Genomic DNA, 13,546 nt, shown 5'->3' on the forward strand with positions numbered 1-13,546 from the left:
CATGTTTCGATATCCTCATGGGGAACTTTTTCTCCTGGAGGAGCACATACTCAAGTTACAGTCTCAGATCTGTAGTCTCTTGCAGTCCCGGGTCCCCAGAGTCTGGGATTACTTGCAGGTCCTCAGCTCCATGGCATCTACCTTAGAACTTGTGCCCTGGGCATTTGCTCATATGAGACCACTTCCGCAGACGTTGCTGTCCTGCTGGAATCCCGCTGAAATCCAGCTTTGGAGCAGTTTCATCTTCTGCTTCCACTTACTGGCACGATCCAGTCTGTCTTGGAGGCTTTCTCTCACTCATCTGCGCCATGGAGTGGACTTGGAGGTTCCATGATGGATAGTCGTGACGACAGATGCCTGTCTCTTTGGCTGGGGAGCAGTGTGCCAGTCCCAGTCAGCCCAAGGGCAACAATTGCCACAGGAAGCGTTGTGGTCCATCAATTGCCTTGAGACGCAAGCGGTGCATTTGGTCCTTCAGAAGTTGTTACCTCTTGTGCATGGTCGCTCGATCAGGATCCTGTCCGACAATGCGACTATGGTAGCCTATATTAACCACCAAGGAGGAGGTGACCAAGAATCGAGCAGTGGCTCAGGAAGTGGAAAAGCTGATGTCTTGGGCAAAGCAGCACCTAGCTGTGATAGTGGCTTCCCACATAGCAGGGTCTGACAATGTGCAATTCGATTTTTTCTCAGCTGTCAGCGGTTGGATCCTGCAGAATGGGAGCTCTCTGACAAAGCGATGGGTCTCATTACACACAGATGGGGTGTTCCTCATATGGGTCTAATGGCAACTCAGCAGCCTGCCAAAGCCCCTCGTTTCTTCAGTCGCAGGAGAGAGCGAGGAGTGGAAGGGGGGGGTCGATGCCCTGGTTCTTTCTTGGCCAAGCGACGTTCTCATTTATGTGTTTCCACTGTGTCCTCTGGTGGGCAAGATACTCAGAAGGATAGAGAACCACCCAGGAAGAGTGATTCTGGTGGCTCCAGAGTGGCCGCGACAGCCTTGGCTTGCGGATCTGGTCAGTCTAGCAGTGGATGGTCCGTTGAGGCTGGGACATCTTCCAAACCTGCTTTGTCAAGGTCCCGTATTTTTATATCAGGCAGATCGCTTTTGTCTAGCGGCTTGGCTTTTGAGCAGGAACGTTTGAGAAAGAGAGGATAGCCAGAGGATGTTATCACCACTTTGTGACAAGCTCGTAAGTCCTCCACCTCCTTGGCTTATGCTAGGGTGTGGAGGGTTTTCGAGTCTTGGTGCGCTCATAAAGAAATTGACTCTCAATGAACCTCGTTGTCCCAGATTCTGGCTTTTTTGTAGAATGGGCTGGTTAAGGGCTTATCGTTCACCTCTGAGAGTCCAGGTCTCCGCCCTGGCCGGCTTTAGAGGCAAGGTCCATGATGTGGTGCGTTTTCTTAGGGGAGCAAAGCATTTGCGCCCTCCCTCTCAGACTGTTTATCCATCTTGGAACCTTAATTTAGTCCTTAGGGGCTTGTGTGCAGCGCCGTTCGAGCCCCTTAGGAGAGTTAGCATTAAGGATCTCACTCTGAAGGTTGTCTTCTTGGTGGCTATTTGTTCGGCCAGAATGGTTTTGGAGATTCAGGCCTTGTCCTGCAAGGAACCTTTTTTGCAGATCTCGTACTCAGGCTTTTCTTTGAGGATGGTTCCGTCTTTTCTCCCTAAAGTGGTGTCGGCGTTCCACTTGAGTCAGTCAGTGGAGCTTCCGGCCTTTCAGACTCTAGAGTCTGATTCGGCTCATGCTTCAGAGTTAAGGCGTTTGGGCCTTGTTACGGTACTTGGAGGTGGCCAACAGTTTTAGAGTGTTGGATCACCTTTTTGTGCTGTGGAGTGGTACAAAGAAGGGTCAGAAAGCTTTGAGGGCTATGATTACTCTATGGTTGAAGGAGGCTATTGGTGCAGCTTACATTTGTCACGGTCGTCCGGTCCCAGAGGGCTTGAGAGCTCATTCGACACGATCCCAGGCTGTCTCCTGGGTGGTGTTAGCTAGGTTCTCCACAGGAAATTTGCCATGCAGCGACTTGGAAGTCTTTGCATACATTTGCCAGACACTATAGACTAGTTGTCCAAGCTCTGGAAGTTGTTAGTTTGGGAGAGGACAACCTTAAAGCAGGACTCTCACAGTCCCACCCATGTTAGGGAAGCTTTGGTACATCCCAGGAGTCTGGACTGATCTGGGTTCATACAGGGAAAGGAAACTTGGTTCTTTCCTGCTAATTTTCATTCCTGAAGAACCACAGATCAGTCCAGAGTCCCGTCCGTGTCTGGAGAGTCTGCTCATCCTGTATGTCTAGTCTATTTGTTATCTAAAGATTGGCAGATGTGTTGTTTTGTTTTTTTTGTCTGGCGTAAAACTCTGTATCATAGTTGACAGTTTGTATTTCATCTTTCTTCTGCTCTTTCAGGGGATATTGTATTCTTAGTTTGATTTGGAACTGTTCTTGACTTGGTTTCAGCTTGGGTACATAGTAATACTGAGGGTCTGCAGGTGCTACAGCAGGTTATAAGCTGGTGGTTCTGAAAATTTCTCTGTCTCCATCTGCTGGCAGGGAGGCAAAACCCAGGAGTCTGGACTGATCTGTGGTTCTACAGAAACGAAAATTAGCAGGTAAGAACCAATTTTCCTTATCATGAATTAGAAGTTGAAATATCTTTTTTCATATTTCATTGCAGTAAAATTAGGTATCTGGGAAGCATCTCTAGATAATTTTGTGGAATCTATCCAGTCAATTCCAGAGGTAAGTGTGTTTACTTGGCTAGCTAGGTATTTGTAAAGTAGACTTGGATTCTGCAGATGCATTTTCAAGATAAAAAATAAATATTCTTCAGTTTGTCTAAGTATATTGATAAAAGCATACAAATGGGAGCCTATTTGCAACCTATAAATTAGGTATATCGACCGCAACCGAAATGAAATTGTGACTAAAGAATTCCAGTAGAAAGGGTAATGGGCATCAGAGAGGGAATTCCACAGTAAAGACTAACGTTTGTTTACTCAAATCTTTGCCAATTTGCTGCCATATTTCAGAACCTTGCTGTAAAATCTACCCCTGTGCTGCCACAGGAAACTAGGAATTGTGCCTAAAACTTACCCTCCCAATGAGACCCCTTAATCCCTCACCCTGCAGGCAGTGCTCCCTGTGACCCCTCAATAAGAACCCCACACCCTGCAAGCAGCGCTCCCTCTGACCCCACACCCTGCAGGCAGCGCTCCCTCTGTGACTTATCCCACAATGAGGCATTACTCTATTAATCTTTTTCTTTTCTGAATATAAATATTATTTCAATGGAAAGTTGAACGTTCCTTCCTAATGACATAAGATCCAGTTTTATAATGTTTGCCTGATGAATTTCTCTGCAGATGTTAAAAGCCAGGAAAAAGATGAAACTCTCACATGATGATGTGATGCAGAAAATTGGGGAACTTTTTGCTTTAAGGTAGAAACTGTTTCTTTCTGTGCTTTTACAGCTCGTAATCTTTTCCTTCAAAAGCTCCTGTGCCTCTCCTTTATCTGCTAATCAATCAGGTACATAATTTTGGTTTTCTCTCCTGAGACTTTCTCCCTGCCAGCAGCAAGACTTGGCTGGGCCAAACTAGCAAACTGGAATGTAAAGGAGAGATTAGGGATCAGATCCAGCCTCATCATTCATAGCCCTAGATCATGTCTCTCTTCTCCCTTCTGCCTTTCATTCATTTATCATCGCCATTTGTTCAGGGAAGGGTTGACAGTCAAGATCGAGCATACAATTTTTCAGCCCATTTCTAACCTTTTTCAGAATCGTTTTTTTCTTATTTTTTTAAATATAGCTCCCCCCTCGTTTCTTGGAGAAATTGGGTCAATAAATAAGATCTCGATACCTAAATATCACATGAACAATATTGATAATGCTTGGAAGAGAGGCATCCTGGCTGTGGCAGATCCAGAATTCATCATTCTTGCTTCCCTTTCAGGCACCGCATCAACCTGAGTTCTGATCTGCTGATAACCCCTGACTTCTACTGGGACAGAGAGCACCTGGAACAACTCTACGACAAGACCCTCCAGTTCCTCAGCATTAACCGCAGGGTGAAGGTGGGCATGTGCTCCTCAGCGAGGGCAAATAAATTATAGGAAAGATTCAGTGTTAGTCACAGAGCGTGGCAAGTCCCCTCCCTGAAAGGGCTTACAGTCTGGGTAGCCTGCAGTAACCACAGACAGGATCCAGGGAAGGGGAAGGTGGTGGAAGAATGGAAAATGAGGAGCAGTCGAGGTTGGTTGCAGCACTGAGAGATCCATGGGTCTGGGGTACAGATGACTACAGAGTAGAAATGTGTATTTGTAAGGTCATTCGTTTCGGCTGTATGCGCATGCTTCGCAGACTTATAGTACATGCATAAATCGGATAGTACCCGTGTATTTTCCATAATGGGTTATGCACGTATTATCCACTTTACATGTGTACTGTAAGTCTGCGAGGTACGCGCATACCACTGAAACGAATGGCCTAACGAAGGCATATTCCTACTACAGAGTAGAGATGTAGGAGGCTGGAGAGGGCCAAGCTTATCTTCTGGCTCTCTTAATGCTCTTAGGGCCGGATATAAAAAAGATTTAAACATAGGAACCCTAGTTTATGTGTGTAAATTGCTGTTTGAAAATCAGTTTGGGGGTCTGTTTTATTTATTTATTTATTTATTTATTTAAAAATAACAAATTCCACAACTTCCAAATTTGAAATTTGACCAGGCAGATCACATAAGTACATTCATAAAAGATAAGTATCAACACCCATATATTACACCCTGCTCTTCGGCTCATCAAACCTCGCTGGATCCACGTTGATCGCTGCATCGGGGGTAGGCCTGCGCGATCGGCGCCAAGCCCCGTCGGGGGAAGGTCAGTGAATTAAACTCCCACCCGGACGGACTCAGCCCCGATCGCGCAACCGCACTGGCTCAGGCTGATCTGAGAAACCTAAAAGCAAAATAAAAAAAGAGAAACCGCGCCGAGGCCCGCCCACCACCCAGCGGCCACCAATCAGAGCCAGCCCCGCTGGGATTTAAACAGGGCTCTGCGGGCGCCATTCCTCCTCTTCGGCTCATCAAACCTCGCTGGATCCACGTTGATCGCTGCATCGGGGGTAGGCCTGCGCGATCGGCGCCAAGCCCCGTCGGGGGAAGGTCAGTGAATTAAACTCCCACCCGGACGGACTCAGCCCCGATCGCGCAACCGCACCGGCTCAGGCTGATCTGAGAAACCTAAAAGCAAAATAAAAAAAGAGAAACCGCGCCGAGGCCCGCCCACCACCCAGCGGCCACCAATCAGAGCCAGCCCCGCTGGGATTTAAACAGCCCTCTGCTAGGCGTCGCGCGCCGAACGTCGCGAGACAAAGGGGCATGCCCCTTTGTCGTGCTCCTTCGTCGCAGCCCCGAGGAAGCCCCGAATCTACATCCTGGTCTTTTGTCCAATACTATAATTACATACCATCTTTGTTCTGCCCACCGTCCAGCTCATACAACATAACATCAGCACCAACAAATCAAAGCACAAACATCACTTAATAACAGCTTTAATCTTCATGCCCCAGCTACTTCCAAAAGATCTGACTAACTAAACCACATGCAGACAGTGGCACCCGAGACTCCAAGCCTCAGATCTGCACAATCCAAACCAATTGCACAACGATAGCTCGTGGACTTTACCAGACTTGCCAGCAGACTCCTCAGAGGAACCTTAAACATCTCATTACTCGTCCACCCAATAGCACCAGGTCTGCTTCCGCTTAACATTCGCCCATCATTCTCCAGACTGCACTCGCCCATCACTCTCCGGACTGCACTCGCCCATCACTCTCCGGACTGCACTCGCCCAACATACATCCTTCATACATACAGCACTCTTCTAACATTATCCATCTAGCACTCTTCAAACCACATTCGTCCAGCACTCTTCAGACAGCATTCACCTAGCACTCCTTTCTGACCATAACGATTCCTACAGTCTTCCACTTCAGCCTCTTACATCCCAACATGCACCCCCTCTCAATTCCCATCATCCTCAATTCCAAATGGAGAACACCAAAGCCCCCTTCCCCCCCACATCACAATCGTCAACAGAGGCTCAGGCCCATTTTGCTGACACCAGCCACTCAATTCCTTGGACTAACTCTATTCTCACTCACATTGATTAATGCGCAATCAATCGCTAAGAAAAGTCATATATTCAACGACTACCTATTCGATACAAAACCTGACATTTGTGCTATCACAGAAACCTGGTTAAAACCTTCCGACACAGCGCTAATCAATCAACTACCCATACAGGATTACGATGTTCTCTCTATTCCCAGACCCAAAAAAAGAGGAGGTGGACTTCTCCTCGCAGCCAAAAAAACACTGGGTCTGACTTTGCAGACTTCCAATAACATATCAAAGATTGAATTTGCCCTATTCAACTCAAAACATCTGACGATCGGCCTAATCTATGCTCCCCCCGGAATACTGGAAGCTGACCCATCCCCCATCATAGAACTTACAGCAAAACACCTAAATTCCAGAAAACCTACCATCCTCATGGGAGATTTTAATCTGCACGTAGATATTCAACCTCATTCTACCAACTGTAAAACTCTTCTCTCCTCTCTCAACAATATGGGTTTCAGACAAATAGTGACTGAACCAACACACAAAGCAGGCCATACACTGGACCTTATCTTCATAAATGAAGGTATCACAACCCACACTACTCCAACTTGCACTCCAATACCTTGGTCAGACCATAGAATTATATCATCAGTTTTAAAAATTAAAGATCTTCCACCACAATCCATACTACCAATAACTATATCACTTAGGAAACAGTGCTCTGGAGACCAACTCAGTGAACACTTGGCCAAGGAACTTGAGCACCTTGACCTATCCGACATAAACTCAGCAACTTCATCATGGACCAACATCACTAAAAAGGTTGCAGATCAAATTTGCCCCATGACAATTAAATCTATAAATCCAAATAAAGACAACAGGAGACCCTGGTTCACACAGGAGCTAAAAAATCTTAAACACGAACTGAGATGCAAGGAACAAAATTGGCGAAAAAACCCATCTTCAACCACCCTCCTCACCTACAAATCATGCCTTAACTCTTACAGAAACAACATCAACACAACAAAGAGACTATTCTTCTCCAAAAAAATCCACCACCTCATTTTTGATTCAAGAGCTCTTTTCTCCTATGTATCAACCCTCACAAAACCCCCGGCACCCATCATTCCAGACGATCAAGCACTCAATAAAGCAAACGAACTGGCAGACTTCTTCGACAACAAAATCACCTCACTCCTAGCCCCCCTCAAGGGACCATCTACACATCCAAAACACGTAATCAACCTCACCCCTCAATCTTCGAGTTCACCCGCTCAACAAACACCACTCTCAACCACTCAACAACCTCCACTCCCAACAGATCAACAACCATCGCACACAAATGTCAATCAACACAACACTTCACTAACAGTGCTCAACACTTTTGAGCTCACATCCACTCTAGAAATAGAGAACATTCTCAAGAAGATAAAACCATCCTCCCATCCATCAGACCATATTCCATCCAACAAACTTAGTCTTATCACCAACACCATAGCCAAACCTTTAGCAGACATTATTAACTGCTCTTTCAACCAAGGACATGTCCCGAACCAACTCAAGTTAGCCATGCTCAAGCCGCTCCTCAAAAAACCCAACTTACCCACCTCAGACCCAGCTAACTTTAGACCCATAGCAAACCTCCCTTTGATTGCCAAAGTTATGGAGAAAGTTGTTAACAAACAACTTACAGAATATCTTGACGAAAACAATATCCTCACCTCAAACCAATTTGGCTTTCGTAAGACTATGAATACCGAATCATTATTAACATCATTATCAGACACTATCATTTTCAACCTAGAAAAGGGCCAACCTTGCCTCCTCGCTCTCCTGGATCTCTCATCAGCGTTTGATACTGTTAACCACTCATGCCTCTTGCAACGCCTAATAGACATCGGTATTACAGGAGTAGATGTTAACTGGTTCAAATCATTTTTGGAGAACAGATCATACAAGGTCAAGATAAATAACAAAGAGTCCCACACCATCGAATCCAAAAGGGGGGTACCACAAGGATCATCCCTCTCCCCGACCCTTTTCAATATTTATCTGCTCCCACTCTGTCAACTTCTTACTAACCTTAAGCTAAGACATTACCTATACGCGGATGATATTCAAATCCTCATCCCTATAGAAGATTCCCTACACAAAGCCATATCATTCTGGAATAAATGTCTGTTAGCTATCAACAATCTACTCACCAGCATCAACTTGGTTCTAAACAAAAACAAAACTGAAATCCTCATCATTTCACCGGAAAACTATACTCTCTCCTCACTTTCTACCACTAACCAACATCCGGACACCGCAGGGCTCTCCACCTCGCAACAAGTTAGAGACCTGGGAGTCATCTTAGACAGCAAACTCTGCCTCAACAAATTCGTCAACAACACAACAAAAGAATGTTTCTTTAAACTTCAAACATTAAAGAAACTCAAACCTCTCCTCCTTTACAGAGACTTCCGCATGGTCTTACAAGCCATCATTCTCCCAAAGCTGGATTACTGTAACTCCCTCCTCCTAGGCCTTCCAGCATGTACCATCAAACCACTTCAGATGGTCCTGAATGCCTCTGCAAGAATTCTTTCAAATGCCAAAAAAAGAGATCATATCACCCCTATTCTCCACCATCTCCACTGGCTTCCGATTAAATACAGGATCCAGTTCAAATCTTTAATGATGATTCATAAGGCCTTACACAACATCGCACCTCTCAACCTAACATTTCAAATTCGATTACACACATCCGTGAAACCAACCAGAAGCGCCTATCAAAACAGACTAATCACACAACCGGCGAAATCCATTTTGAGGAAACGTGCATTATCCACAGCTGGCCCATCACTTTGGAACTCGCTCCCTCCAGACCTTCGTTTGGAAACATGCCACCCTACATTTAAAAAGAAACTTAAGACTTGGCTGTTCAAACAAGCTTTCCCCTAGAGCCAAGAACACGAAGAAAAGTATTTTCAAGCCCACAACGTTTTATTCAGATCTATTATTTTATTCAATCAGAAATTTACACATGCTGAATTCATACATACTACATACATATACTCATATTGACTTCATATTTTTCCATGTTATTCATTGATTTATTAACTGCTTGTTTATTAACGGTTAAATATCATACACTATTTGCTTCAATTAATTTATTCAATGTAAAAACTTTGCTTACTTAGATTTGTTCAATGTAAAAACTTCTTTTATTATGTTCTATGTTCTATGTAAACCGCTATATTTTTAGCGATAGTTACTGTTCTTTGTAAACCGGGGTGATATGTATACTATACAGGAACCTCCGGTATATAAATCATTTAAATAAATAAATAAATAAACATAAACATTGCATAAAATTAATACGTCTCATTAATACCATATGCTTCTTGAAAAAGATGTTTTACCCCCTTCCTGAAGTCTCTCACATCCTGCATTTCTCTCAGCTCAACTGGAAAATTATTCCCCTATACTGGAGCAACAAATGAAAAAGCTCAGTATCACATTTGAGATAACCTACCCTCTTTCACTGATGGCACGTTCAATAAACCCATGTAAAGGTGTGCACAGAACACGATTCACACATAGTAAGGTGGCATTTCGGGGGCAGAGCTAGAGTGGGGAAAGGACTTACGTGCATAATTCTGATTTCCAAAAGTTTTATAGGCAAATTCACCTGCACAAGGTTATGCCTATGCTGCACATTGTTGTGAGTGCACCCGCAGGGTTTCACAGCGAATGTACATGCAGAAATCAGCTTTGAAAGTTTGGGCAAACGTCTTCAGGTAAAATGTACCCACAGGCTTTACCCTATGCAGTCCTGTTGAAAATTACTCTTGACGATCAGAATCTCAGAAATCTGAAGCTCCTTTTCACTGAGGCAGCAGACAAACAGGAACAGCGAATGCACCAGTGGCAGGCGAGCGAGTCCATGATTCTGTACGAAGGTAGAACGTACAACTGAAGGCTTGTCAAAGACAAGCTAAAGCAGAGAATTAGCAAGGACAAGGCTGAAGGCTTACACAATGCACAGCTGGAACAGGAGCAGAACTGAAGTCCAGAACCAGGCCGAGCCGAAGACAGGAACCAAGCCGAACTGAAGAACGCAGCAGCAGAGTCTGACAGAAGGCAAGCAAGATCCAACAGCCTGGGGTCGAGGCAGGCAGCAAGCAAGGAGAATTCAGTAGCTGGTCCAGGGTAGGCAGAATCCAGAATAATCAGAGGTCGAGGCAAGAAGCGAGCAGGAAGAATCCAAAACCAGGCAGGCAGAGAACAAGGCAAGGACCATGAAGAAGCCAAGGAACCTTTTGCCGAGGCAAAGAGTCCAGATTCAGGCAGGTTAAGTAGGTGTGTGACTTCATCATCGGGGTGAACGCCCAAGCTCTCCCTACATTGTGCGCGGAATCATGCATGCCGATGCGCACATACGCCTGTGCGTTCTGCACCGGGTCTTAGTCACGTATGTGTCAGGGTGCCCACTGGCGGTTCCCTGCTGCTCAGTGAGCATCTGAAGCCAGAGATTCTGGGAAGGCAGCTGGATTCTAATATACAGCTTGTTTTTTTGATCCTTAATTCTAATTAATGAGCATATAAAGACACATGAGAGTGGGATGCTTGCCTTGTTTGGTACCTTCAGATGGTGCTTGCATAGCCTCAGGGCTCTCATCTTCTTCTTTGGCAGGTGATGAATGAAAAACTACAGCACTGCATGGATCTGACAGACCTGATGCGCAATCACCTGACTGAGAAGCGCGCACTGCGCCTGGAATGGATGATCGTCATACTTATCACCATCGAGGTACCATGTCTCTCTGTTCCTCTCAGCCTTCAGCCTAGGGTACAGCCCAAACTACGGTCGCAGGAAGGCATGTTGCACCAAAGCAGAACCAGTCTGCTATCTTCAGCTCAGTGTGCAGCAGCAGCCAAGAAAGCAAATAAAATGCTGGGGATTATTAGGAAAGGAATGGAGAATAAAACAGAGAATATCACACTGCCTCTGTATTGCTCCATGGTGCGACCTCACTTTGAGTACTGTGTGCAGTTCCTGGTCACCACATCTCAAGAAAGATACAGCAGAATTAGAAAAGGTACAGAGAAGGGCGACCAAGATGATAAAGGGGATGGAACAATTCCCCTATGAAGAAAGACTAAAGAGGTTAGGACTCTTCAGCTTGGAGAAGAGACGGCTGAGGGGAGGTACGAGAGAGGTATATAAAATAATAAATGGGATGGTACGAGTTAGTCAATTGTGTACTCTTTCGAAAAGTACAAAGACCAGGGGACACACAATGAAGTTATTAGGTAATGCATTTAAAACTAATAAGAGTAAATATTTTTTGAAATCCACTGCCAGGGGGGGTCTGCTTATTAGCGGCTGATCGGGAAGTGTGTCTATCTCTTGGGATCCTGCCAGGTACTTGTGACCTGACTTGGCCACTCTTGGAAACAGGATGCTGGGCTTGATGGACCTTCGGTCTAACCCAGTATGGCAAGTCCTTATGTAATGTGAAGAGAGACGGGAGAGAGTATTTGCTTTGGTTTCAGTGGAAGAACTGTTAGCAGTCGGGGGGGGAAAGGGCATTTTTCCTCTGGAAGATCTTATAACTCCACCGAAGGAGAGTCTGAGCAAATTCTGGTAAAGCAGAATCCTCCCTGTTGTAGACACAAACTGAATGCTGCATCACAGCTGGACTGGGCCGACCATGCACAAAGAAGGTGAGCAACATGTGGCTCTTACAGCGACATGTTAGGTGTCAATAGCTTACCCTGACCCCGACCTGATGTAGCAATAATATTAATGAGGAGTTAATGAGTGTCATTTACTAACAAAACTGTCACTTCTGACATATTCCACAGGTGATGTTTGAACTGGCCAGAGTTATTTTTTGACCATTGACAGAACTGCGTATTCCATGGAAGAGTGATGTTCTGATGACTGGAGCCAACTAAAAAGCCACAATTACTGCAGAAAATCCACTTTCTCATCTATGTGATTAGGATGTAAAATTCACAAATGCTATCAAAGTATTTAAAAGTAATTAAAACGATAACTTGAATTACATGTGCAAGTGACAGATATAATATACATTTCCCTGTACTTATCCAGATCAGTCCAGACTCCTGGGTTTATGAATCCCTGCCAGCAGATAGAGACAGAGAAACTTTTACTGCCACATAATCTTGTGGTGCCACCTGCAGTCCTCAGTATTTCTCTGACTCCAGCAGATGGTAGATGTTACAAAACCTGCAGTTCCTGAACATACCCAGAGCAGTCCAGACCAGTCCAAACCAGTGGGTTGTGCATCCCTACCAGCAGATGGAGCCAGAGAGCAAAACTTTGGGCACTGCTACATATACAAGAGTGCCATCTACAGTCCCTCAGTATTTCTCTGACTCCAGCAGATGGTAGATGTTACAAAACCTGCAGTTCCTGAACATACCCAGATCAGTCCAGACCAGTGGGTTTATGCATCCCTACCAGCAGGTGGAGTCAGAGAACATTAGAACTTTGGGCACTGCTACATAAGGAGAGTGCCACCTGCAGTCCCTCGGTATTTCTCTGACTCCAGCAGATGGTAGAGGTGCACTTCTGCAGTCTTAGTAGTTTTTCAGTTTAGATAGTTAGGAAATATATTTTTCTTTGGCTTACGTTAGCTTCCTGAGGTGTTAGGCACCTTCGTGGGCCATCACTCAGTGGAAGCCGGGCGTCCGGGAGGTTGGGCACCCCTATCTAAGGTTTTGCCCGCTCCGACTCGATGTGTGAAGGTCAGGGGCTCCTGGTTTGCTCGCCTCCGAAGCTGCTTCCTCGACCCCTGAACTAAAAAAGAAGCTAGCAGTTTAAAAAAAAAAAAAAAAGCTGTGCTCGGCTTCTTTCTCCCTAAGATAAGGAGTAGGTGCCAGGGGGGTCTGCTTATTAGCGGCTGATCGGGGAGTGTGTCAGCGCATTTTGTCTTTGATTCCCTCAGCTCCCGGGGCTCCGGGCTGCTCGAGGAGAGGGGGGTAGTTTTTCTCCTCAGGGCAGATTTCAGCACGGCCCGCCACAATCGGCAGCATGGCTGCCTCACCTGAGGCCTCTCTAAAATGTTTTCGTGTGCTGTCTCGGCCCGAGGCGGATTAAGACCACTTGGCTGCGCGGTACTGCATGGGGCCTCGCTCCAAATCGGCGGCCTGCCGCACACGTGGAGTGCGCGGTCAGGCACTAGATTCGGCCTTTCTTTGTTCAGCCTGCTCCACGGGGATGGAGGGCTCGTCGGGGGGGGGGGGGGGGGGGGGGGGGGGGTGCTTCGTGCTGCGGGTCGCCGGAGGATGATTCCCCTCCCATTTTGGCCCCCATGGGGGATGTTCTCTCGTTGGGGGCTGGTGACCCGGTACCGTAGGATACCCCGGAGGGAGGGGGAGACCCGGAGGAGTTT

General features: G+C 45.9%; 2 protein-coding genes across 4 annotated transcripts in view; both read left to right on the forward strand.

Moving 5' to 3' along the window:
- Window positions 1–12,195, forward strand: part of RMND1 (required for meiotic nuclear division 1 homolog) — a 33,435-nt gene extending 21,240 nt beyond the window's left edge. For all 3 annotated transcript variants that reach the window (XM_029597308.1, XM_029597307.1, XM_029597306.1), the window contains 5 exons: window positions 2,684–2,748; window positions 3,372–3,448; window positions 3,963–4,083; window positions 10,816–10,932; window positions 11,991–12,195. In XM_029597308.1, coding sequence (XP_029453168.1) covers window positions 2,684–2,748; window positions 3,372–3,448; window positions 3,963–4,083; window positions 10,816–10,932; window positions 11,991–12,023 — 413 coding nt within the window. In that variant the 3' untranslated portion in view covers window positions 12,024–12,195. The remainder of the gene's footprint in view (window positions 1–2,683; window positions 2,749–3,371; window positions 3,449–3,962; window positions 4,084–10,815; window positions 10,933–11,990) is intronic.
- Window positions 1–13,546, forward strand: part of C4H12orf4 (chromosome 4 C12orf4 homolog) — a 188,578-nt gene that overhangs the window by 20,879 nt on the left and 154,153 nt on the right. The gene's annotated exons all lie outside the window — the stretch shown is intronic.

The sequence above is a fragment of the Rhinatrema bivittatum genome, chromosome 4, assembly GCF_901001135.1.
Source record: "Rhinatrema bivittatum chromosome 4, aRhiBiv1.1, whole genome shotgun sequence".
Taxonomy (NCBI): Eukaryota; Metazoa; Chordata; class Amphibia; order Gymnophiona; family Rhinatrematidae; genus Rhinatrema; species Rhinatrema bivittatum.